This window comes from Chaetura pelagica, unplaced genomic scaffold (assembly GCF_000747805.2).
Source record: "Chaetura pelagica isolate M959 unplaced genomic scaffold, ChaPel_1.0 scaffold330, whole genome shotgun sequence".
Classification (NCBI taxonomy): domain Eukaryota; kingdom Metazoa; phylum Chordata; class Aves; order Apodiformes; family Apodidae; genus Chaetura; species Chaetura pelagica.
In genome coordinates, this window is record NW_009951918.1 from 651,231 (window position 1) to 678,290 (window position 27,060).

Genomic DNA, 27,060 nt, shown 5'->3' on the forward strand with positions numbered 1-27,060 from the left:
GACATCACAAATTGGTCCCAGCATGCACCATGCAGTTCTTCTGATGTGATTCTAATGGTTTACCAGAAGTAATCTACTTCATGGCAATGAAAATACCCATTATGCCCTGTAGGGTCAAGTAGCTTTGATCATGGCACTACCCTGGGTGTTTTGGGACTGAGCCTCTGCCATCATTAACATGGGCTAGGCTTTGCTGTTCACCCCCATGTGCATCATGCATGTGTCAGTCAGACAGAGAAACTGCTGCTGCAGGTCTCCCAAGGGCAAGTGGTTAAACTCTGAATCTCACAAGGGTGGGCTGTTGTTGCCATGCTTACCCATCTGCCAGACCAGGCTAGGGAGGGATGTGGACAGATCTCATGTCCAGCAGCAATGGCAAGAGGTGCCTGGGATGCACTGCTGCTACCAAGAGAATTTGCTCACCCAAGAGTTATTGGTGGCCCTTGATGCTCACCAGGTTTGGTGACATTGTGGCCAAGGCTGCCCAGAGGGGACCTGCCCCATGGCAGGCAGAGCAGGGCAGCAAGAGGCAACCTGCAGCTGGGAGCTGGGCCCGGGCACCCTGCCAGGGCTGCATCACAGCATCCAGCATGGGGACCTGGGGTGGGCTTGGTGCCCTCTGGCCTGATGCTGCCTGTCTTGTAGCTCTGCATGCACCAAAACTTGCTGCAAAGACTTCTGGGTCAGATAACAGCCTCCTGCTTGTAGGTCAAAAGACCTCTAAAATATTCCAAACTGCATTTGTTTCCAAATTGCCACTATTGTTGCAGTTTAAACTGGTTCTCTAATCCCAGAATACTGTTGTTGACCCAGTTGAAATACTTGTGCAGGCTTTTGTGTGTTTGGCCAGTTTGGGGATGGAATTGTAGAGCAAACCTTTCCCTCCAATTGAAAAGTCACTCATGCAATCTTTTTTGCTTACCTATGATGCTGCCTAAAAATATTTGAAGAAAAACCCACCTCACCCTCCAACTCTTCCACTTCACTCCAAAAAGACTTAACAAAATGCATGATGACTGCTTCTGATTAGAGGAATAATTTTCTTCACAAATTAACTTCTCATAAATAGGACAAATTTGGCATCAATCCACACAATTCTGTTTTTCAAGATAAATTCACATCAAAAAGTGTCGACTTTAGTTGAAAAGTTTGCTTTCTAATAAAAGGAAATTGAATGAATAGTAGAATGTCAAGTTTAAATCTTTCCTATCCAGTGGCACACTTAGATTCACTTAAAATCTCATATGAAGTAGCTGGTCTCTGAGCTCTTAACTCAAACCTGGAACCTTCTCTAAGCCTCATATGTATCAATGGATGGATTCCATGCAAACTTCCATTTGCAAAGTTATGTCTCTCTGGCTGCATCATCAATTTTTTAACAGAACATCCTGGTTTGAGCCAGGACAGAACCAATTTTCTTTTCAGCAATTTTACTTTTCAGTTAATTCTCTTCTAAGTAACTGCGCTTGCCAAAATTAGCAGCACGTTTCTCAGTCAATGTCTGCTGCTAGAGATAGTAACACCCAATGTTTATAGTTATAGCTCGAGAACAGTTTACAGAACAAAGGCCATTGGTTGGTGCTGCTAAACTTCTTAGGTGCAGGAAATGAAAGTGAGGAAAATGAGGGGAGGAGCAGACCAGACAGGTGACCCAAAACTGACCAAACGAAGTATTTCATCCCATACACATCATACTTGGTATAAATCTGAGGGATCACAAGGACCAAGCTCTCTTCATCTATGGCCGTTGTCCTCAGAGGACTCTGTTTTTCTGCCTTTAGTCCTGACCCATACATTACTGAATTCAGTTCCCATGTACTGAGTACAGGACTCCTGGGACTTTCCCAGGGCTGCCCTGCAGTCTTGCCTGTGACCTGAATGTTACAGGAGGGAAGTGATATTGGATTTGTATTTATTCAATTATTTTATTTTTCATCATTACTGTATCATTAAAGCTGTTCAGTTTAGTTTCCAACCTGTAAGTCTCTCTCCCTTATTCTCTTTCCTTTTTCTTTCTGGGATGGGAGAGAGGTTAATAGAGACCATCTGTCATTAGCTTAATTGCAGGCCCAGCATTAAACCTTAACACTTAATTTTTCCTGGAGATGTAAGAAGGCTTAATAGGTCCTAAAATATTAACTGTTTTGCTGCCTTTCCCCCACCCTCCCCTTTCCCCAGTGGAATATTTAAAAAACAAAGAAACAAACCCTAAAGCCACAGACACTGAGGGTCCAGAGAAGGTATCACTAGATCAATCCTAAGAAACCCTGGTAATAATTCTTTCCTGTTTCTGTATGGCAAGTACAGGGAAAACCCATATATGACTGGCAATTTTGAGGCATTTCCTGCAAATTTGCTGTATAAAAGAATGCCTAATAAAACATAATTTCCCAAACTTGCTCTATTTAATATTTCCTTAGTACTATTTCTCTTGGAACTCTCTGCTTGTATACAGCTTTTCTTGTAAAGCTGCACTGTTGCTGAACTAAGTGAACACCTGTGTCAGATATAAACCCCACAAAGGTTTAACATGTCTGTGGTTACCCTTCCAGATTTTTACAGAGAAAATATATAACTGAAAAACTACCTGGCAATTTTAGTTATCCCAGTTGGTTTTTATTTTGTTATGTTTTGTTTTCATTTTGTCAATGGAATTTTTTTTCATTTATTATCCAATGTCTAGGATTTTGTCTTGTTTGTGTAATTTACAGAGAAAGCAACCAGTGTAGTTTCTGCACTGTTTTCAGGAAAAAGTATTGCTGGTCTCAACCCTTCCTTCCCCTAAGCCATTGATAGGATACTGTTGACTAATATTCTAATGCCTATTTGTTAAGTAAGTAAGTTAATAAAATAAAGATTTGGAAAATTTGGATGAATGACTTACAGAGTTAATGTAACACCAACTGTAGCTGAGAACAGCAAGATGAGAGTCATACACAGAATGATTGTAAAGGTCTTGTCTGGTGAGTCTTACTGCTGCAATGGGTAGTTGCATTGAGGAGGGACAGCTTTGAAAAATTGGATACTAATGCCCTGAGGGCTCAGGATTTTGCTTCAGACATGGAGGAATGTAGAAGGAACACATCCTTGGTGCTGTGCAGTTTGATTCAGCTGTCAAGGAGAAGACAGTGAAGTTACACAGTAGGTTAAAAAGCCATTATGGGAATGGGTGTGAAAAATGCATTACTTGCCATCCTAAGTAGCGAATGAGTGGTAAGGGAAATACATCTAAATGTCCCCTTTCTCTCATCTCTTCTCCTGGCTGTAGGTGTCTGCCTTCACCAGGGAACTGCTAGCTGATACCAGTCAAGGGTAGTTATTGGTCTCTGGCTTTTGTCATCTGTGAAAAAGCTTCTGTGGTGTCTTCACCATAGTGGCAAAACCCCCATGTCTTTGCCTAAAAATTGAAATAAAGTGCAGATTTCCTGTATTCGCACAGCCCCTCATACTGCTTAGATCTGCACCTATCCCCAGAACAAGTCATTGCCAGAAATTGTAAACTTGTGTCTCTGTGTCATCAGGCTTTTCCTAGCATTTTGTGACTACCTCGCTTTTGCTTCCCTGTGATTTTGAAAAGTAGGCCTCTCTTGGTAACTCCTGAATGACTGCTACAAGTTAAGTGCTATGATCATTTGGAGGAGGAGAACTTTGAAGGGAAAAGTCACATGGCATGTTGCAAAATGAAGCTGCATGTTACATTTTTAATGAGATATTTCAGACTACAGCATTGTGCATTCATCAAATTCTCCACAGACTGCTAAATATCTTTCTGTTACTCCCACAAACAAGTGTGGAAACTTGTCTGCTTCTTCATTCCAAGGAACCCTCTCTTTGCATTGATTTGCTCTCACAATTGCTCAGTCTGTCTCTGAGCTCTGCATTGTGAGACCTTCCTTTCTGCAGAAATGGCACATGTCGTTGCTATGACTGAAATACAGTTTAGTATAAAGGCCATTTAGTGAATGCCAGCATTCATTTGGAAGAAGTTTAACATTAGCATTTTCTCTGCTTCATACTGCAACATGCCAGGCTCCCCGATCCTGAATTAAAAAGTATATAAACTTTTACATAAAACTCTATCACTGCCTTAATTGATTTCAGAGGAGCCAATCACACAGTTTACATTTCCACAAAATGCTCAATTGATTAGCAGGTTGGGAGTGAGAGCACTCCGTTTATGGAGCCTTAATGAGTACGTCAAGTTAGTATCTTTTTAAAAAAAACAATGAAAAAATCCCACAAAACCTGATTAAAAACAGAGTTTGTGATCTTTGCTCTTGTGTCAGAGGGGAATCAGACCAAGTAAGCCCAAGTGCATCGCACACAGAGAATGCAGAGTCAAGTTTACAATAACAAAATAATTCCAACTGGAAACTCTTAAGAGGTTTTTTTTCTCTTTTAAATCACTGTTTTTGTAGAAGAACCTTAGTCTACTTATAATTAAATCCTAAGACCAGGCAGCCATTTAAGCCTTATAGCTGGTTGTTTAAAGTATACATGTAAATGCGTATTTCTATGTCAACACTAATTTATTTCTGGGAAAATAAATAAATAAATAATGTGTATTATAAGAAGGCTCTGTTTTCTGTAGGCTTTCTCATGAGGTGCAGACAAAAACAGGGCTGAAATCTAACCTGAAATTGCCAGGCGTGGATTCTGAATTGTAGGTTTCCTTGTAAACATGATGATCCAAATTCAGACTAGCCTAAAACCACAGATTCTTTGTCTTAACTGAGTATTGCCACTTAAATCAATTAAAAAGAAATGTATGAGAAGCATTAAACTTCTGATAGAGCCTTGGTATTTTGCTTCTTCCCTCCACACATGTGAAGAAACATGCATACCCTGGACTAGCACATGCTAGCAAATGAATGCTTTACATGCTAACTCTTGTGAGCTAACTAGATATCTGTATGCAGGTGGATGTTTTATGCACTCAAGTTTTTCCTAGTGGCAGATTAAGTTTTTGGCACACATCTTAGGTGCCTATTTTTAAATATTTATTCCTGTGTATATTTTTCTTTCACATGCTGCTGCAGTAACCAGCTACTTAACCAATGATTTTGTATATTCCTTGAAGAGACTAAAACCAGACACTGTAGATATAAAGAGAAATGATGGTAAGAGGCAAAAAAAATTTCCATTCCATAAAAGGAAAACAAAATGCTGCTTTTCTGCATTTGCACAGTCCCTTATACTGCTTAGGGCTGCATCTACCCCATAAGTAGGTAGCAATCATGTATCTTACATCTTACATCTGTTAAACAAAAATGTACAGTACAAATGGGTCTGCAGGTGAGGGGGGAGATGTAGGGATGATGCTGCAACATACATTGCCCAAGGAATCAGGTGTTGTCAGAGCCGCTGCCTGCTCTTGTCATCTTCCCAGGGGTGTATGGGAGATGACTTTGGGAATCTTGTAGACCAGATCGGTATGTGCTGTTTGCTCTGGGAAAGGCAGTGATTGTCCATGCGGATTTTTTTTTTTTCACATTGGAGAGAATAGCTTTGAAAAGGCAATAGGAGAATTCCTAGGAAGGAAGGAACCCCAGTGTGCTTGGTAGGGTTGGAGAGCTCAGGAAGGATTTGGAGGGTGCCTTGAAGGCAAGCAATGTATTTAACATCAGTCTGACTGCTGAGGTGTCAAAGTTAAGCAAGTGTTTACATTGTATGTGGAAACTGACACAAACTCTGTGGTCAAGTGAAATTATATTAAAGAAGAGATATATGCTCTGGGTAGTCTAGAAAAGATAGAACTCATGCTTCAGGGAGAGCTGGATGAGTCACAACCGACTTGACACCTCAGGATTCTTGGTTGCAGCCTGGCTGTTGAGAATTAGTATCAGGAATGGGATTTGTCTGATATACATTGCCATTAGGTTAGGAGGATCATTTCCCAGATGGTCTGTGAGACAGAGTTTCAGATGTGGATGTCCTAGCTTGTTTTGTTGTTGCCTTAAAAAAAATAATAATTTCTTCCTCTCTCTGTTTCACTTGTTTCTGGCATTGCATTCCAGGTTTCTATGATTCCTATATCCCATTTTATTTTATTCTCCTCATCTTGGTTTAGATATATTCGTAAAGCCTCCAAGTCTAGGCCTCTGTTTTGCTGTGATTTATTTACTTTTGCCTCCTTTTTCCACATGTTGTTTCTCGGGTTTTTTTTTTATTATTTTTTTTTATTTTTTGTCTTATGCATTTATAGCTTGTAATCACATCCTTTATTTTGTTTTTATAGAGAAGGTTATATTTGAGGCTCTACAGAGAGTAATTTTGAAATAATCCCACTGAGACTGCTGAAAAGTTTAAGTGTAGCTTTACTTGTAGCACTTTTTTAAATTCAGCAATTTGTATGTTAGTTTTACTACTTAGGAATGTCTTTCTAGTTTTCTTCTTTGAAACCAGAAATACTTTAGAAGTTCTTGGCTGCAATGTGGTTTTTATGTATCATTTTAAAATCTAAATTATAGAAATGAAGTCTAAAAATTGTGATTAAAAATGCTGTGAGTCACATGGAGTAACATTGCTGTGGGTCCAGTGGGATATCAAAAGGTTAAATGACTTGCTTAATGAATGAGCAGCAGTCTCAATCTCCAGACCTAGCCCTAGAACAACCAATTTCTTTATAAATATGTACTTTCGTACAGGCTTGCAAAAGCAAAGACTCTGGCATTTATTGTTCTGATGTGTGTGTCTTCCTAGGACATTACATTTCTGTGGATACATCCTATGAGGGTGAGAAAGCCATTCTGTCCAGTCCCGAGCTGTACTCAGAGGAGTGGAGCTGTGTCAGACTGATTTATCAGATAGCAACAACTTCAGAGGCTTCACCTGATCCCGCCAGGCTCAACCTGTACCTGAGGCAGGAAGGAGAGAGCTTTGATCGTTTGCTGTGGTCAGCCAAGGAGCCTTCAGATAGCTGGCTCATAGCTAGCTTAGATATAACTAACAGCACAAAGAAGTACAAGGTAAGCCCGACTTCAGAAGGTGGCACAGGCTTTCTGTGTGTGAACTGCTTTTCAGACATCTCCCCCCCGGGCCCTATTCTTGTCTTTCATGTCTTGTGCTTGCAGTGTCTGAGTCAGTTGACGCCTCTGTCCCTAAAATGAGTGAGGAGAGCTGACTTAAGTCAGGCAGTTTGTGCTTTTCCCAGCAAACTCCAGGAGAGTACAGCCAGCTGAGCTGTGCCACGAGGATGCCTCACTTCCTGGCCACCTTGCAGGGCTGCTGGCATCCTGTAGCAGGCATAGGATGTGCTCACTCCTTCCTGTCCTCTTTGCCCTTCTGGGCAGGGTCAGATCTGAGAGGAGAGTAATTCCACCCAAAATCCATTACATCACATTGCTCACAGTAGTGTCCTGTATAGCCACAGTGAAAGAATCTGAAGCTCCAGACCCTTACATGAAGTGTGGGATTTTCTGGCTGTCTCACTGTCCTTCAGTATGCCTGCTGTCCTGGAGGAAGGGTATCGATTCCACCTTCAATGCAATCTGGCAAGCTCTTCCAGCAAAAACAGCTCTCCTGTCTCTAAGGGTGATGAGCCCCCCACCTATATTTAATTTGTTTAATCTGTTTAAATGTCCAGGGTGATAAAGAAAATACTGAAACCCTAACATTTGCAGTTTCATTTATATTGTGCAGATTGTACTGGAAGGTGAACTGGGACAAGATAAATCTGCTAGTATAGCAGTTTTTGAAATAAAAATAACTCCTGGATATTGTATTGGTAAGTACTGTCTGTTCAGCTCCCATATTCTCTACACAGAAAAAGTTTTCTTGTTGACAGTTTTAAAACTGAATTAAAGTTCTGGGTTTAGAAAAAAAGACAGTGACTCTTTTCCTTATGGAGAAGTAGGCTGTGATATTTGATACAGGTATTTTTAAGCCAAGGTTGCACACCCTAATATGTGTTTTTATTGACCCATATCTGCCATATATAGACATTGAACATACAATAATTTGTTCTAAAGCTATTTATTGTTGAAGCAGGAACAAGTGTTTTATTTTCACAAAACTAGACTGCTACAAGTATTAGACGTAACAGCTGTGACCCTTTTTCTGCTGTCTGCCTGTTCATGCTTCCTGACTTTGCATCTTGCTGGCTGCAGTCAAAACTCCGTTGTTATTTACACTTACTGCTATTTCCTCTTGACATTTGCCAAAAATCACTAACAAAGTTCAAAAATTTCAGTGGCTAGGAGGTTAGTAGACCTTTGCATTTCTGGGAAGCTCTGTTGGATGCTAACTGAATTGCAAGAATTCTTTGGTTCTGTGAAGGAAACAAAGCCATCCCATTACTTTTATACAATACTAGTCCTGCTTTGCTTCTATCCATTTGTTATTTACAAGTTGAAGATCTGCTCTGACTATATAATACTATGAAATCTTACCTTTTAAATCTACTTTATTTGGTTCTAAATTACGGCAGTCTTTCATTGCCAAATAATGAAAAGACAGATCGGACTGAACAAGATGGAAATGACAGTGCTTAGCAATAGTTTCTATCACAGTTTCTGTAATGGAAATGTGTTTGCTGAGCTGGTGATGTCTGCAATTGCAGAATGTGACTTTGAAGAAAATCATCTTTGTGGCTTTGTGAACCGCTGGAACCCCAATGTCAACTGGTTTGTTGGTGGAGGGAACATTCGCAATTCTCAGTCTATCCTGCCCAGAGACCACACACTTAACAGTGAACTGGGTAAGCAACAAATGTAAAACAGAAGTATAGTGAAAAACTTGAGTCTGTGATCTGTGTACACCTCTTATACTGCAAATTATTATGTGAATTCTTTCTTTTCTTTGGGCATCGGGTGGGGTTAGAATTACTTTTATGAAAAAGGGGTTAGAGGATATAGGTAATTTGTAGAAACTCACACAAAGTTTGCTGTAAGCTTTATACTAATGTTGTTATGCCCTTGTTAGGCTTTAAAGTCACTCAAAATAAGGATAAAATTTTGGATGGAGATGGACAAAATTCATCTTTCCGTGGATTCTAAAAGGATGGGCCACAATGAATTTTAAAATCTTGTAATACTGACATATACAGGGGTTTTATTTCCAGTGGCTATTGTGAAATTTGAGTGGGAAAACTAAGGAACTGAAACTTATTTGGAGAATCCCAGGTTAAATTGCACAGTTTATTAGGATTTTTTTCTTTCAGTCAGATGTGGTGCTGTTAATACAGCCTGTTGGAGGCAGAATGCTGTGAAGACTTAAAGGATGTTTGGCGCTTTCCCTGTGTGAAATACTTCTCCCAGCCATCTTTTTGAGAGCAGAACATTTTGTATATCCATAGAGGAGGGCTGAGGGGTATCTTTGCCTTGGATGCAGTGTTTCTTGAAGTACCAGGTGGCAGGTGATGGTCGGGAGATCTGGCTGCTGAAGAACATCGTGTGTCTCAGACAACATGACACTCGTGACGGTGCACGGCATCACATTGTGAAAAGCAGGGATGATCCTCTTTCCTTAACTCACACTGCTGTGCCTTTTAATTCATTTCACAATTGTGTGAGTTGAGTGCAGAGTGTCAGTCTGGCCCTGCATCACCCCACGGCATCTAAATGCTGGTAAAAATTTGATGGAAGTCTAACTCACCACTCACCACTCACTCACTCAACAGCAGACAGTGGCTCTATCCATTAAATAAAGTATTGTATGTGATAGGAAGTGCTGCCAGCTGCAGGGGATCTTTTTATTTCTTTTTCACACCAAATCCACACTGCTGACCACCCACTGACAAGATCCCAAGAAGCCAAAAGTTACAAAACCCCTTATTTTTGTGCCTTCATTGTTCTATGAAGGTGCATCAGCCGTAATTAAGCTATGAAATGTGGCAAAACTGCAGAGCAAAAACAAATCCCAGAATTTCCCAGGCAAGAACTGCTGAAGTGTCATCAGTCTTCTAGCCGTGGGCAGGCTGAAGGACACTCACAGCCAAGCAAACCTTTTCCTCTCCTTCCACTGGAGTGAAGTGAGAAGTGACATCTCCAGGGTTGAGAACACTATTACCTAACACATGTGGTGATGTTGACACAAAACCAATGGTACAGTTGGCAGTATTCACGCTGAAGTACCCAGTCAGTTTGACACTTTATTCTTCTCTCTCAAGTTTTCTACTTGAGAAGAACCATTTCTCCCATCTTCAGCTATACTGTTTGGTGCTGTGTTTCTGGGAGTGCGGAAGAAGAAAAACTACAGATGCAGAGCATGTCTGCGCACATGGATGTGTCCTTTTAAAATCAAGATGGCTGTCCCAAAATCAAGTCTGAGAGTGTACTATCTGAAACTCCTGCAGGTCACATTGGCTGTTGAGAGGCTGTTCATCTGTAATGCATTTTTTCTGTTTATTAGCATCTTCCCCAAGTCTTTTTCAAGGATTTGACAAAAAAAAATCCCAGTCTATTAAGTAAAGATAAAACATTTAGAAACCAAATCTTATTTAGAATGAGCAGAATTATACAAGCTGTGAAATGTGCAAAATAAAGGTTATTTGCCAATTCACAGAATCACAGGATTTTAGGGGCTGGAAGGTCATCGAGTCCAACCTCCCTGCCAGAGCAGGACCACCTAGGACAGGTCACACAGAAACACATGCAGACAGGTCTAGAAAGTCTGCAGAACAGGAGACTCCACTACTTCAGGGAACTGGACCCTGTTCCAGTGCTCTGTAATCATTACAGTAAAGAAGTTCTTCCTCATGTTGAGGTGGAACTTCCTGTGCTCAAGCTTGCATCCATTGCCCCTCGTCCTGTCACATGACACAACTGAAAAGAGATTGGCCTCTCCTTCTTGACATCCGCCTTTAACATATTTATATACATTAATAAGATCCCCTCTTGGTCTTCTCTTCTCCAGACTAAAGAGCCCCAGGTCTCTCAGCCTTTCCTTGTAAGACTGGTATTCCATTCATCTAATGTATTAAATGAACAGCTGAGTAAAACATGTGAGAAAACACATGGCTTATAGTCTTTTCATTTACTTGGGGATTAACTCAGTTGTAACACATTTTTTTGGCTTACGAATGGCTCCCAAAATTCAGAAAGGTTGTTACTTTCTTTAATATTAACATCTCTAATAAAGACTTAAGAACCATGACCCATTTAGTGGATGAGGGACAGGCTGTGGATGGCATTTACCTGGACCTCAGTAAAGCCTTTGACAATGTTGTTTAGTCTGGAGAAGAGGAGGCTGTGGGGGAGACCATATTGTTCTCTACAGTTACCTGAAAGGAGGTTGTAACAACATGGAGGCTGGTCTTTTCTCCCTAGTAACAAACAACAGAACAAGAGGAAATGGTCTCAAGTTGTGCCGTGGTAGGTGTAGATTAGGTTTAGGTTTTAGTTAGAAGAAACTTCTTTGCTGAACGGCTAATTAAACACTGGAACAGGCTATCCAGGGAGGTAGTTCCATCACCAGCCCTGAAGGTGCTTAAAAGATGAGTAGATGTGATGCTTAGGAATATGGTTTAGCACTGGAATCAGTAGAATTAGGGTAATGGTTGGACCTGATGATCTTAAAGGTCTTTTCCAACCAGAACATTTCTGTGATTCTGTGAAGAGATGTGGCTGACTATTTTGCTAGTTGTATCTTAGTTCAAGCAGCTTTGGTTTGTACATAGGAGTAAAGGAGGAAAAAAAAGCTCTCTTAGAATTACTAACATATCCTTGGAATCAACCATCATTGTCCAGGTCCTTGAGGTAACGCGTCTAGTCCCTGCTGATCTCCTGTTACTTCTTGTAAGAGGTGTCCTTTAAAGAGCATCCTTATACCAAGTTTCTTTTCCACTTTTAGGTCACTACATGTATGTGGACTCTGTTTATGTCAGACATTTTCAGGAAGTGGCCCAGCTAATCTCGCCAAAGACCACGGCCCCCATGTCTGGCTGCTTATCTTTTTACTATCAACTTAAGCAGGAGAGTAGCATTGTTTTTACTGTTTACTTGAGAGACACAAGTGGCTTTTATGAAGAGATCTGGAAGACAGACAGTGCACTGAGTGCAGACTGGGCGCTAGCAGAAGTTGACTTCGATGCACCGTACCCCATGGAGGTAAGGCAGCCATTCCTGTACAGTCCAGCTCTGACTTCCATGTTGCATCAGGTACCGGTGCCGACCCAGGGAACATGGCAGTGGCCCTCCAGTAACTGAAAGATAGTTATAAAGATGGTGGCAATCCATTCTTTCCTTTGTCCACGGTGTAAGGGTCAAAGAAAATAAGTTTCTATACTGGTGCTTGATTTTTAGCAAAGCCTTGTGAAGTGCTAGAACAGAATACCCTGGCTGACTGTAGAGTCCTACTAATGTGCAATCATTCGGTTCCTACTAAATAATGTCAGTGTTCTCTTAGTCCCATGTTTCTGTGACTTGTTGAGCCATTCTTGAAGATACTGAGTATCATACCATAATGCATGTCTTGCACTATAGAAGGAAAAAAAAAAAAATCATCTTTATTTTCTATCTCATACAATTCTGCAACTCAGTCTTTCTGTGATTTCATGAGATTAAGTCCAGATTTGGATCCTGATAGTACAGTAGTCCTTAGATGTGACTGACAGCTCTCCATGATTACTATAATTAGTTTAAAGAGTATAAGAAATAAATTGAATTTTTTATTCCTTTGTGTTTACTGAAAAAAAAAATCCAAAGCTCAGCAGATTGAAATAAACACTTTATATATATGTATTCTTTATATATATATACTTACCAAACACACACACATACATATATTAAAATGTGTGTATATATATGGTATACATACATACATTTACTTAAAAGTATACAAATATATGTATTTTCTACATATGTATGTAATTTTAATATGTATATATATATACACTCTCTCTGTTGCAAATTCTTTATTATCAGGTAAGAGTTTTAAAATAAACTACAGAGGATTTTTTGCTATATCATGTAACTGTCAAACTCAGTTCCACAGTGTACTATGGATACCACTGTTTAGTTAAAAAGCTCAATAGACAAATTAACAGGAAAGAAAGAATCCATCACAAATGCAATGTGAGGGAAGAAGAGCTGCAAACTTGTTGTATTCAGCTCTTTCTGTAGGTAGCCTCTGTTGGAAATATAACACTGGGCTAGATGGGTCTTTACTCTCCTCCAGGAATTTTAATGTAATCCAACACAGACATTATTTTATAAATCACTTTATAGAAATAAGATTAAACTTTGCATATATTTCTTCACTTGTTTTGAGGAGGTCCTCCCCTGTGTTTCATCTGACTAAAGGAGATTGCTCCGGATTCTTGCACAGCTCTCCTAGTTTGGCATGTCATCCCTAGGCAAGACATCACAGGCATTGCTTTCACTGAACAGGATCTCGCTCTGGAAGCTTTTGTCCTTACATCCTTGTTTTGTCCCTGGGGTTGCCTTATGATTCAGGCCTTTCTCAAAGTTTTCCTGTAACTCAGAGCTTTGATACTTAAAATTTCTCTTAAGACACTGCCTCAAGAGTTATGGACTGCCCTCCAACTACCTGAGGAAGTTATGTCCCTCAGGAATGGCTAAGTACAAACTTTGTTTGATTTTGTGGTAAACAAAACACAGCGATAGCTTCCCTGGTTCTTAACTAAATTGTTTTAAGGAAGTCTTCCTTGCCAGCTGATGCCAAGGCATGGGTTTCAGTGTCCAAGGATGTTTAGAGACAACAGCAAAAATTTGACATGGCAACAACAGAGTAATCCATGCAGTTCGTTTTTAGCTCTTGACCCAGATGGATTCTAAATAACATTAGTAACTAGGCAGCTTTAGATCTGTAGTCAATACAGACTGATGACCCTGAACACTGACTTTGTAGAGTATCATTACAGTAGCTTACTGAATACTTAAAACTGAAGGTTCATAAAGCAGCAGAAAACTATGTTCCCCCTGATTTTCCTTGACCTTGAGTGGGCAAAGAACCTATGTTCAGGTTCTAATTCATATCCCTAGTGATACAATTTAATTTGTCCCAACACCTGAAATGCTGTATTGGGTGCCCTGGAGTCTGTCTAGGACATCTGCTCAGAATTGTATAATATGAACATGTGTACCAAAATTATTGTTACGTATATGGCAGATGAATAACAATTTATTATAATTTCCAGGTAATATTTGAAGTTGCTTTCAATAGTGCCAAGGGAGGTTATGTTGCCCTTGATGACATATCTTTCTCTCCAGTTTACTGCAGCAATCAGACAGGTATGAGTTCTTACTGCTGTTTACCTTCCTTGTTCTCCCTCTTTTCTTTGCCACTCTGAACTGTCTGTCAGTACTTGCAATATTTGGTAGTGATGTCCAGATCATGCTGCCTTCTCAGCTGACCAGCACCACTGGGCTTCTATTCCTCCTGGCAACAAAACAGCAGATAAACACCAATGCTATTAATGTGATCCAGAAACCAGTCCTTAATGGTTTCTCTCCAAAGACCTTGCCTCAGGGATCTGCAACTGGAGCTCTAGACTGAATGCTGTATTTGCATCACTCCAGATTTTGAACAAATTACCACTTGCAGGCCTGTCACAGAAAAGAGGGGGATTTCCGCAGGTGTGATGGAATGAGGGAGAAAATGTCCTGGGCATTTTCATTATTGCCAATGTAGGGAACATCTTCCATGGCACCCTGAGGTGCTTTTCAGAGCCGCAATAGGAGCCTTGGCTTCCTGTCTTCACTCTTCCAGAAGGTTTTATTTTTCTCAGAGAAAAATCTGTCAAGATTTTATTAGGTTTTCACAGCAGCAGAAGTCAAATGAATCCACATGACCTCTGCTGTAGAGGCACTTGGGACAAAGAACACTGTAATTTGTAAATCCAGCCTCTAGAGTAGCTTGTATACTGGTTGCTTGGGTTTTACTGTAGCTCTAAGCCATAGTAAAAAGTTGATTCATGGTTTCCCGCTAAGCCCATCCATTCTTTTGGTCACAAGTTTTAATTTTTTGCTAATGTTTTGAAGTGGTCAAGGAAAAAGATATTTTTGTTTTCCTTTTTAATCTACTTGAAGTGTCTGATAGCTTTACCTGGACTGCTTAAGTATCAATAGGAGGCAGATTATAGATATGTTATTAATCTATTACTCTTGGCCGAGTAAATCTAGTTGTTTCATTAATTCCTCACAATGCCTGTTCTAGTTTTACTTTGTTTTGCCACAAAAATCCTGAGTTATGTTTGCGGTATGCCATGGATTGGAGCTGTGTGCTCATCTGTGTTTTACATATTCAGATGGCTTGTATCCGTTGAGGTATGGAATAAATTTTATCGTATTTTCTGGCCTATCCCCAATTTAGTCACACTATCACAGCCCAAGTTGAAACCTACTCTGATGAGTAAGTTTTATAAGTTTGGCTAGAGCTTTGCTTACTAACTCCAATTTTGAAATTTTGAGGGGATTTTTCTGTTTGAGAAATGAATATAAATAATTTGCTTTATATTTTGTTGAACTCTAACAAAGCTGATTAATCCTTCAGACTTAACTCTTCTTTCCGTCTTGTGTTTTGACTAGTTAAAAAGCAAAAGATCTTCATTCTCCCTGTGGTTAGCCACAGCAGTGTATGTAACAGCATTATGGGTTTTTTTTCCCTGTAAGTTTTGATGAACAAAGGTCTCAATGTTAGCTGAATAGAATATTAAACTTGCTCACCAAAGAATGACTCTTCAATGCTGCATGGATCTGGTAGCTCTCCAACTCTGTTTTCTTTAGGAAAGCAGTGGGGGGAGGCCAGGGCTGCCTGCTTTTTCTCTGTATTGAGAGGATGACACATGGTCAGTGCTTAGATCTGACTTACCTGAGGCTGGAAAAAGCACAAGCATCTCTCTCAATGCCAGTATTTTTCTTCTCCTGAAGCTGATTGTCTGGGTCCCTGCCCTGGCTGGGAAGACCCTCTTAATCTCCATGCAGCAGGGTCTCATGGGCTGCAGTAGTGATGCTGACAGGGTCCTGACTCCTGATCTAGCCAAAAATTTCATGATGTCTCTGGGTTGTGCCCCTCCTTCCCCCAGCATCTGGTGCAAGTGATTGATGAGGCTTTTAGAAGAGAAGAAATATTTTACTTAAAAGCACCCATTCACCAGGGAGATTTTTTTCAGACTAAAGGAAATCCTGTCCCATGAATTCCACACTGCAAGTCAAGAGGGAGCCATCAGCAGGCTTGGGGAGCTTAGCTTAGCTTTTAATCGACTTCACTAAAAGTGGTGCAGCTTTTTTTTGCTGCAGTGCTAAAATGAGTGAGGTGTAGCTCTGGAAGTCAACAGCCATGAGATGGTGCGTGAACCAAAAGCTAATTAACTTAGATACTTAACAGTATGCGTATCCATACACATGATATATGACTACATAAAGGTATTCTTTAAAGGTGCTCTTTAAAATAATATTATATGTTGATGTAGAAATCTATCTCCTTGGAAACTGAAATTACTGAAATGCACACACATGTGCACTTACACTCATTTTGTCCAAATATCTTTTGAGTGAAGTAGGAGGATGAAAACAGATAGTGTGTATTTCTTTGTGCTGTATATCCTGAAGTAGGAATCTTCTCTTAGTATCTGTAGCTTATTTATATTTTACAGGGGCTGTGAAGGAGGTTCCATCCCAGCTTCAGCAAAAATAGAAGAAAATAACACCCGTTTGTGATAGAAAATTGATAGTTTGAAATCATTGTGACTTTGCACTCTATATGTGTAACATCTGTGTACACTAACATCTTCTGTAATGCAAAGAAAGATGAAACAGAGTATGCTTGGGCATCCTTATGCTTCAGATACTGATTTTTATTATACTGTGCTCTTCCTAACAGAACATATGCATCTGTCTTTTAGGGACTCCTTTCAATCCTGCCGAGGCAGGCTGCAATTTTGAGGAAGATCTGTGTAATTTTTACCAGGAACACAAAGATGGCCCAGGATGGAGCAGAGTGAAAGTGAAGCGTAACGTGTATAGAGCAGGAGACCACACTACCGGGTTTGGTAAATCAAAGCTCCTTTTCGCAAAAAGAGTCAGACTGCATGTAAAGATTAACCTGTTGCATTGTTCAGCCTGTTAAATGATGTAATCAGCACACTGGTTAGATTGCCTCACTGCGACTCCCTGCCATTAAAAATCAGTTTACGCTGCGCTTCCTAGCTGAGACACTGGCTGTGCCTCCTCATATGTAAAGGGGGAAGGTCACCTATGGGATAGTCATGCAGGGCTGTGAATCAGAGGATCTTCACTGGACTGATCTGTAGTCACTGAAGGGATGATTCCATAAAAATATGTGCAAGCAAATACAAGTAGCTTAATGCATTGCTTTTAATACTGAGGAATGCTGGGCTCTTAGGTCTTCCAGGCTTAGGATAGTTGGAATATTTGAGGGAAAACCAGGACATGTTGTGTACATTTCCTGGCTAATAAGAATGAACACAGATCTTTGTGTTGAGTATTCATGGTTTTTAATCATATGTGCTTAAGTGTCTCATTTTTATCCTTACTGTAGGGAATAATATACCCTGTGCCTCATCCTTCAGTCTTTGGTCTCAGAGCAGTATCCTTGAAACAGCCAGGTTTCCACTGAGGCCAGAAGACCAGAGAATTTTTCAGTGCCAATTTGAAAAGTGGTTATTTCTGGTAACTTAGCTATGTGCCAGTGTAGCTTGAAGTAGCTGGTATACTTTTAGAAAAATTCTTATTTCCTTTTGAACAGAGTGTGATAAACTGTTTCCTGGCAGTAAAAACTGTTTTTATAACCAATGTTTGATGCAATAACAGAAGCTGCTTTAATAGCCAATCAGTTGTGCTAATTGCATATTAGAAATACTTATTAATTGCTCTGTCTCACAGGTTATTTCTTGTTGGCAAACACAAAGTTTACATCACAGCCTGGGTACATTGGACGTCTGTATGGCCCAACCTTGCCAGGAAATTTGCAGTTTTGTCTGCGTTTTTATTATGCCTTATATGGATTTTTCAAAATGAGTGGTACACTTGCTGTTTATATCTTTGAGGAGAATCATGTAGTTCAAGAAAAAATCTGGTCTGTCTTGGACTCTCCAAGGGGAGTTTGGACTCAAGCTGAAATCTCCTTCAAAAAGCCTATGCCTTGCAAGGTAAGAGTCAAATCTCCACAATTCTGGATGGATATTTTCTTCGCCTTCTCCACCCCAGGGTTCTTTGTTATCCAGGGATTAATCCTAACTGAGCTACACCTGCAAAGTGAAATAGAGTTCCCCAGGCAGTAGAGTGGGGAGTAGAATATTTCTTCACAGCATGGTTCCCGTGGGAGTCCTGACGAAGGGGCTTTGTACCAGGAGCAGGGCAGTGTTGCCTTGGTGTCCTCAGTGAAGTCGCAGTATGTGTGGAGATTCCACTTGAGGAACTCCTATCAAGAGCTGGTTATGTCTTGGTTTCTCAGCAGGCTTCACATTCAGTATTTTTGTTTGTTTGTTTCCTATGTGATTCACATTACTGAACTCAATGACAGAGTTTAATTCATCTAAAAAGTCAATACTGGTAAATTCTGGTCAAAACTCAACCACTGCTTTAAAATATGAAACCAAAAGTCAGTGTAGTTTAGATGAACGGGCTTGAAATGTTTGCAATGCCTGGTTGGAGGGGCCACTTTGTTACCTCAGCAAGTTAATAAGAATAACATAATATTTCACATCACTTCCTGATTAAGTCCTCAAGCTGCTGTTTTTCCTCGCCTCCACTCTTTTTACGAAGACTGACTTCTACACAAATTTACACTACTTCTGCTGTTATCCTGATTTCTGTAGTGTAATGTGTTTTCATTATCTGTGAGACATCTAAGGAGGACCAGATGGGTTATTGCCTGATGGCACTGAGATAAATCCAGCTTTTTTTCCAGTGTGTGAAAGTACTATGAACATGTGAATGAAAGCTTGTCTTGTAACTTAGGTATTTCTAAATTACAGACAGACATTTTAAGCATTTTCCCCCCTACAAAGTAATTTTTGAAATTGCAGTAGTTACTGAGTTTAACTTTCCTTGGCAAAAAAACCCAACAAATGAATTACTGCCCAGCAAGTCTATAATAGCAAAGTCTCTCATAGGATCATTGCAAAAGATTTGCAGAAAAGTATTTTTCTCCTTTTTTTTAAATCATAAGAAGGTATTGGTTAAAAAAGCAACGCTATAATTTATTTTTGTAATCTCCTGTTTATGTATTTCTTTATTCTAAAAAGGCTCAGTAGCTTGTGTAGCATAATACACTGTATGAGTAGTGATGACAGCTGAGCATGACTGTTGAAAATGGTTTATAGCCTTGGAGGTGGCAGTTTTTTTAGTGTCTGACATTTACATAGAAAATCTTTTCCAAGATGAATTTATAAAGAACTATTTTTATGTTTTCCTAGAAATTAGTATATCTAGAACACTTGTGAAGACACTTTCCTGGAATGGAAAGCTTTTTGAGTATTGCAGCTTTCATGTCTGTAGTTTCCAGTCTGTCTGTAGGCCATACCAGATGGGAACAGCAGCGCAGGGGAGAATGAAGAAGTCAGGAATATCCTTGCTGCTTCTGTGCCTGAAGGTCTGCAGGAAGGAAGAAGTTCCATGCTGTGCAGCAGGAGGGTTTGTTTGCCTCTGGCAATTTTCAGAAAACTTCAGTGAGTTATAGAATCACAGAATCACAGAATGCCAGGTTGGAAGTACTAGTTGACAACCAATGGCATCCTGGCTTGTATCAGGAATAGTGTGGCTAGCAGGAGCAGGGATGCAATTCTTCCCCTGTTATCAGCACTGGTGAGGCCTCACCTCGAGTTTTGTGTGCAGTTCTGAGCCCCTCTCCTCAAGAAGAATATTGGGGTCCTGGAGCAGGTCCAGAGGAGAGCAATGAGGCTGGTGAAAGGACTAGAGGGAAAGTCTTATAGGCATGGGCTGAGAAAGCTGGGGTTGTTTAGCCTGGAGAAGAGGACACTCAGGTGGGACCTTGTCACTCTCTTCAGCTACCTAAAGGGAGGTTGTAGTCAGGTGGGGGTTGGGCTCTTTTTCCAGGCATCTAGTGACAGGATGGGAGGGCATGGCCTCAAGCTGCTCCAGGGGAGGTTTAGGTTGCATATTGGGAAGTACTCCCTCTTGGACAAGGTGATCAGACATTGCAATGAACTACCCAAGGAAGTGCTGGAGGTGTTTAAGGAAAGACTGGATGTGGCACTTAGTGCCATGGTCTAGCTGATGTGGTGGTGTTGGTCATAGGCTGGACTTGATGATCTCGGAGGTCTATTCCAGCCTCAATAATTCTGTGATTATGCGAAGGGACCGCAAGGATTATCTGGTCCAACCTTTGTAGGTAGGAACATGGTTCAGATGCAACGGTCCAGCACCTTGTCAAGCTGAGTCTTAAAAGTGTCCAGCATTGGGGAATCCACCACTTCCCTGGGGAGATTATTCCAAAGTCCAGCTGTTCTCATACTGAAATTTTTCTTAAGATGTCCAATCAGAATCTCCCCAGGAGTAACTTGTGCCCATTGCCCCATTTCTTTTCCATGTGACTCCTTGTAAAAAGGGAGTCTCCATCTTTTTGGTAGCCATCCTGTAAGTACTGAAACATGTCATCTGTTGAGGAGGCATCCTCAAATATCACAAAAAGTGAGATTTATTGGGTTTTAGAGAACCCATCATGTTTTCAGCATATCATAATTCAGTCATGCCTTAGCCAAATAGTTATGTATTTGGGGTGTGTAGGTGTGTGAAGGTCTAGCTTAGCCTTGGTTCAAACATATTCTCTTCTGCTTTTTTCCTGGAGTGGTAGATTAAATTAGGTTTATAACAGGCATTAAGTTGCAGCTTTGTGTATTTAGTAGATGCCATTGGTACATAAGAAATCATGCACATGCTATAATGTGCTGAACTTTGTATAGTGGTTTTATGGTTTTCATTATGGTTGTGTATGTATATACACCACCAGTTCATAAATTTTTTCCTTAAATAGTATATGGAAGACAATGGGTGAAGTTCTGAAGCATGTCAATATGGAGAAGTATATTAAGATATGATTACAGCTGAGAAGGTTGCATGCAAAACACAAGTGATGCTGAAGTTTAAGCATGTGTCTGCTAAGGCAAGGGTGAAAAACTAATGTAGTTACAGGTTGTCTGCTTGTGATACTCACAAGCAGGCTTGAATAAAGTTGCACAGTGAACCCAATTCTGAATTTTCCTTGTAATCTCATGCCCAGCTCTCAAACTGTAATACTTTAAAAAGTCCTTTTATGCTTTATTTTGTTTGCTTCCTCTTTTCCAAGCCAACAGAAGGAAATGAAGGAGCACTATGTGACACTGTATAAACATGTAGTTTAGTTACCTGTGAAGATGTGTCCGAGTAGGATCTAATGAAACAGCTGACAAGGAATTCTCATTTCAATGGCCATCTTCAATGTAGGCCAGTGGTGGAGATGTTTCAGAGCATGTTGTGCCTGACAGCAAGAAGCATTGGGAACCAGCAAGTCAGGGATTACACTTCTGGCTTTGGAGGGAGAGCCAGTATAGAGAAAACTAAGGGAAACAAGTTTACTGAAGTCTGATCGCTCTTGTCTTGCCTCCCAAACTTGTCCTTGTGCTTCTTGCTTCCTTGCTGGTGCGTCTTTTTCTTTTCTGTCCTGCCTCATTGGCAGCAACCCACTTGCATTCCCCATCTTATTCCTGGCCCATCAGCTCTGAATGTCCAGTGTTTTTTCTCTCTAATCCTGTACATGTTCTAGTTTGTTTACCCTCTTCTCCTAGTTCTTACAAGTTTTATTTTTTAAAAAAAAACCTAATGACTTGATAGAAAGCACTGTTGTGACATGAAGACCAAACCCTGACATATTTCATGCTCCTATTGCAGAGCTTAGGAGTGCCCAAGCTTTTCAAATAATTTTTGAAATGGGGGCAAAATAAATCCTTTTTTTCCGAGCCTTGTTCTCGGAAATGATGGAACTGTTTTGGCTTTAATCTTCCAAAACAACCCTGAAGCAAGGACCCAGCATGGAAAATCTGAGCTGAAATCATTGTGTCTTGGCAATGTCATAAGCAAGTGAAAAACAGTCTTTTAGTGGAGGGAGGTGGTCTCAAAATAAGGTAGCGCTACCACCTTTCCTCTAATACAGATGTGGTGGCTGATGTGCATATCATGTTGTTTCCTGAGATCTGTCATGTCTAGACTTGGATGATAAGAAGTTGTAGTTTAGCTCATCAAGTTCTTGGTTACTGGGTGTGGCTTTAAGATTGGGTCAGCGCCTGTGGAAACAGTAAACAGTCTCCTGGCAGTTCCTTGATGGCCAGGAAAGCCAAGTGAGGCAGTCATTATATTACTTTGGCCAGGGAGTCCTGAAGGTCGTAACATTTTTGCAGCCAGAAAACTATTATTCTGAAATACCTGTAATACCCATGGCCTTATCTTCTGCTGTGAATACTACTCCCAAGGCTTTGAAAACAATATAAAATCCATCTTACATGCTTTAGTTTTGGTAATGTATTTGTTCACATAAAGACAATAAAAATCCCTTGGTTTGTGTAATGGTTTTTGGGAGTTTCTTCTGAATTAGCTAACTGCAGTCTGACATGGATTTCTGGCTTGAGTTCTGTGAGCAGGAAACGTGGAGCTGGCCAATAGACTTTAATGTGACACTTTGAAACTATTACATTGAAAAAGTTAGGTGTGGATGATCCAGCTAAGCAAACCATAAATATTTATACATATATATACGTGTGTATATATAGGTACATACTGCAAATACATGTGCTATATTATAGTAGTGAGACAGAAGGAAGTTTAAAATTCTGATTTATTGATTTGTACTTGAGGTGCTCTCTCTTTTAGTTAGTGTAAGTACATATGATTCTATACATATATAGTATATAGTACTCTGTAGTGCTCAGGGAAAAAATGTCAGAATAAATAAATAGTTTCCTAACATTTATTAAAAAAAATCAGACTCTTTATGCTTTGTTGTAAAAGCCTCTTTAAGCCAGCAAAAATATCTGAGTCTGAAACATGTTGATTCTTTTGATCTGATTGAATATCCTGAAATCATCTTCCAGGCCAATACATTGAAGGAGAATCTCAGAACTAACTGAAATAAAAATTCACATATGGCGTATGTAACCTGAAGATGCTCACATGGAACACTGAGCAAGACTCTACATTTTCATATTGTGCATGTGGTTTTATGTGTATTGATCTGTGTAAAACAAACCTCACAAACTCATAAAGGTTATGAAGTGGATATGTTCATTGCGGCACCGGGTGCAAGGTGGATCACTTCTCCAAACCTGCCCATCCTGTGTCATTAAAGTTCTATTTTTAGCTCTCGGTTATGTGCATATTCATGAGGTCATGATACATATTAATTATATTCCCAGAATAGGCATTGCTTATGCTAATTATCTCCCACAATAATTTACATAAGTCTCTGCATAATTCCACATGTGCAGTGTCGTCTGGTGGTTGTGGGCCAGGGTCTTCAGGATGAAGGCTCGAGGTTTTCCTCGCAGTGAAGTTTTGACTTAAGGCAATTTGGCTGAGCTGGCAACCACAAGTCTGGTTGCAACTGGATTCTGCTTAGCCAAGGGGAGCTTCTACACCATAGATAAGTGATTCCTATTCCCCTTAGCTAAGACAAGCAGCACATCTCGGCCTTCTCTTGTCTGCTAAAAAGTCTTAACCCTTTTTTACTCAATTCAGTACGTGCCAGCAGGGAGAGGTATTTATTTTATGCAACTTCACAACAAAGTGCAAATGCCTGGCTTAAAATGAAGATTTGAGTGCAGTTGGACCTACTTTACTGCTAGATTTCGTTCACCATTCTGAAGCTTGGGCTTTCAGAAGCAAATATCTCATATTGTTTATCCATTCATGCAAGTTTTTGCAATGTTACCTAGCACTGTAGTGCTTGAATATCTTCCACAGAGTTCAAAAACAAATCCTCTGAAAGGCTGCTGGCATCGTAACAGTCCACCATGCTTCTACTGGAGTAGTTGTGGCAGCATTTCTTGGATTTTTTTCTTTCAGTCTACTTTTCTTCCTCTCTGATGTGGCTTTTTTTTCCCTCACTCTCTTTCCTTGAGTTCATCTGTTTGCTTTTCCTCAACTACCATAACTAATTTTAGTTGCTGCTGTGAAGAAGCAAAATCAAGTCACTGAGTGTTGCACTTCAGTATTTACATGTTTTAAAACAAACAGAAGGGAGGACTTCTTCGAGAATTACTAAAATCCTTTGCTGCAGGATGATGTGGAAGCCAATAGTATACATGCATTTTAAAAGGGATTAGGCAAATTAATGGAAAAGAAACCAGTGACCATAAACACAGTGGTACGGGTATGACCTCCAGTTCAGCAACTCTCTAGGGACTGAACAGCACAAATAACTGTATGGTTGTTTTGTTTCTTGTACTGTTTTCCTTAAACAACTGTTATCACCTCTTCACCTTCCTAGGGCTTGATATGAGGGACTTTGGACCTTTGTTCTCACATCATCACTGTGAAGATGCTCAACATTAAATTATTCTATCATTTCTCTTTGTTGCTGAGAAATTTGTGTGTTTCACTTGTCCACTGAAGTCATATGTAAATGACTAGAGTGATCTTGGATATATTATGAAGTCCTAGGTACTTATGACTGAGTCACTAGTATAAAGGATACAGTTCTCCAGTCAAGTATCAAGTGGAGAAGGGCAGTCATCCTAGTCCTCATCTCCTCTGAAAAACCCTTACTTGTATAAAATAAAGGAGCTTTTTGGTAATGTCCTGACATAACTCTTGATCATTCTTCGTTTATAAGGTATGCAACCTCAGGAGGTTGGCATGAGCTGCAGTTTTATAATATGGCCTTTCAGTCCTTTCTTCTCTCACCTATAAACAAGACATTTCTTAAAGAACAATCACTGGAATGCCTATTTAAAATAAGAATATTAGGGTCTGTAAATAGTATGATTAGTGCTTGCAAAATGTATAATCCACTGTCTGCCATGTTTGATAAACATAGTGTAAACTGTTAAAATTTCAGGTTAGAAAGTGTTACCAAAGTGTCCTGCATCTTCACAGTAGCTAAGCAAGGAGATATGTTGCATGAAATATTACATACCTCCTTTTTTGGTACCTGTGATACTTAACTGACATTTCCTTTCTTCGCTCAATTTTTGTTCTGGGTACTTAATATTATGGTATCATAATGTCACATATTCTGACAAGACTCTGCAGTCTAAAAGCAAGGACCTTTCCCTCTTATAAAAAGAGCCAAGGAAACCGTTATATTGTAAAGAAAATATAGCTGAAATAGCAGATTTCTAGAAACCTAGGAGGGCCCTGGGGGACAGCTGAGGATATCAGTGTCCTGTATACATTTCTGTCCAACCAGTATTCTCTACTGGACAGTGCAATCAAGTGAATATAGATGTAGCATTAACAGCCTGTGGCCCCAGATTGTTCTATTAGCTTTAAGTTTCTCTTTTATTGTTTGTTTCTGCAACTCATTTTCCCTTGGACAGGAAAGATTTTCAAAAGTATTTGTTCAAATATGCCAATATTATCCAATTATTTATGTAGAAGCTTTCATAATCTATTATTTTTCCCACAGAAGGTCATTTACATAGCAATAAATTGACCTTGCCTGGGTAGTGCCATTTTAAATAAATTTATTTTAAATGGCAGAAGCTTGCAGATGTTCTAATTTTGGCTTAATAGCTTACTTGCATTCTTGGTAAATTAGTTGCTGACTGTTTAAGACAAAGAAAAGCAAGCCATTTAAAATCTTATTAAAGATATCTTATTAATTAAAACAGGTAAAAGTAATTCAGGCTACACTGATAAATTTGTACCAAGCAGCCCTGGGCTGCTGGTTCTCTTATTCCCTGTGCCAGTGATGGGGTCCTGGCTTACATGGTTATATGGCTGTGTACTAGTGTAACTGACTGAAAAGTCAAGTCCTCTGTTTTGTGAAGACATCTTGACTCCTTCTTCATGTCATGTCACAATTTTGTTTCTGCTGCTCAAATTATTTCTTTATTTCATAATACTGAACTTCGTGTCACTGTATGGAAATTACAACAGCTGCTTCTCACAAAACCCCACCTCAGCCTCCACTATAACTACCTTTCTTTAAGAAACTGAACTTAAATATGTGTCTAAGTGACAGTCTTGAGTTTTGTGTCTACACTGCTGTAGTTTATGTGTAGTTTAAACCTAAGTATATTCACTCAGATGGAATCAGGTAAATTAATTTGCTGCAAAGGCACAGTTTGCTTTTAAGTCACCAGACATGGCTGCTGTCACGGTTTTTCTTTTGTTTGATTGGTATTTTCAGCTGTATTTTCAGGGTTAGCTGTATTAAACAAGTAGGAAAGAAAAATAACAACCTACAGGGATCATGGGGCATCTTTTATCCTTCTCTCCTGTTCTCAGTCCAGCTCCCTGCAAACCTCCTTTTACAAGCTTCCCCATTAGTCCTTCCTTACACTTCTTGACAGAGATACCCCACTGTGTGTCCTACTCTTTCTTCTCCTCCAAAAGCAGGCAAACTTCATATGCATACATTTTAACTAATATCTACTTCCAGCTGCAGAGTGCTAAGCATGAGAAGTACCTTACACCTCACTCAGTGTTTTGCAGCACACCCCAGCATGTCATGAGAGAAGTGAAACCCTGCTTGCTCTACCAGGTCTTCTCATCTGGTGTTGCTTATACAATCCAGGAAAAAATGCAAAGACTTGATTATTGATACCTTGAGGCTGCAGGCAAGGGACATTGATTAAGCGCTGGAAAATAAACAAACCAGCTTGCAGAAATCCAGCAATTAATGGGAAGGAAGCTAATGCCCTGGCTGTGTCCTGTTGCTGGAACAAAAAGAGACATGAGAGGAAAATACGTTTCATTTTTCAGTAATGCAGGCAAGGGCCTGCATCTGATAATGGTTTTAATTTAGCATCCAAGATAGCATGCAAGTCCAAGAAGCTTTGTTACCTAGTTTGAAACAATTAGTATGTTGTTCTTTTGTCATGTTTTAGGAAGAAACTTAGCTGAGCACAAAGATCTCCCTATTCTCTTCTCCAAGGTATGACATAACTTCATAAAAATTTCTTTCAGAAGACTTGACATGGGA

General features: G+C 39.9%; 1 protein-coding gene across 1 annotated transcript in view; it reads left to right on the plus strand.

Moving 5' to 3' along the window:
• Window positions 1–5,395: 5,395 nt before the first annotated feature.
• Window positions 5,396–27,060, plus strand: part of MAMDC2 (MAM domain containing 2) — a 32,172-nt gene continuing 10,507 nt past the window's right edge. Inside the window, exons 1-8 of the mRNA XM_009995020.1 lie at window positions 5,396–5,432; window positions 6,703–6,968; window positions 7,642–7,726; window positions 8,561–8,698; window positions 11,791–12,047; window positions 14,099–14,192; window positions 16,805–16,951; window positions 17,805–18,070. Coding sequence (XP_009993322.1) covers window positions 5,396–5,432; window positions 6,703–6,968; window positions 7,642–7,726; window positions 8,561–8,698; window positions 11,791–12,047; window positions 14,099–14,192; window positions 16,805–16,951; window positions 17,805–18,070 — 1,290 coding nt within the window. The remainder of the gene's footprint in view (window positions 5,433–6,702; window positions 6,969–7,641; window positions 7,727–8,560; window positions 8,699–11,790; window positions 12,048–14,098; window positions 14,193–16,804; window positions 16,952–17,804; window positions 18,071–27,060) is intronic.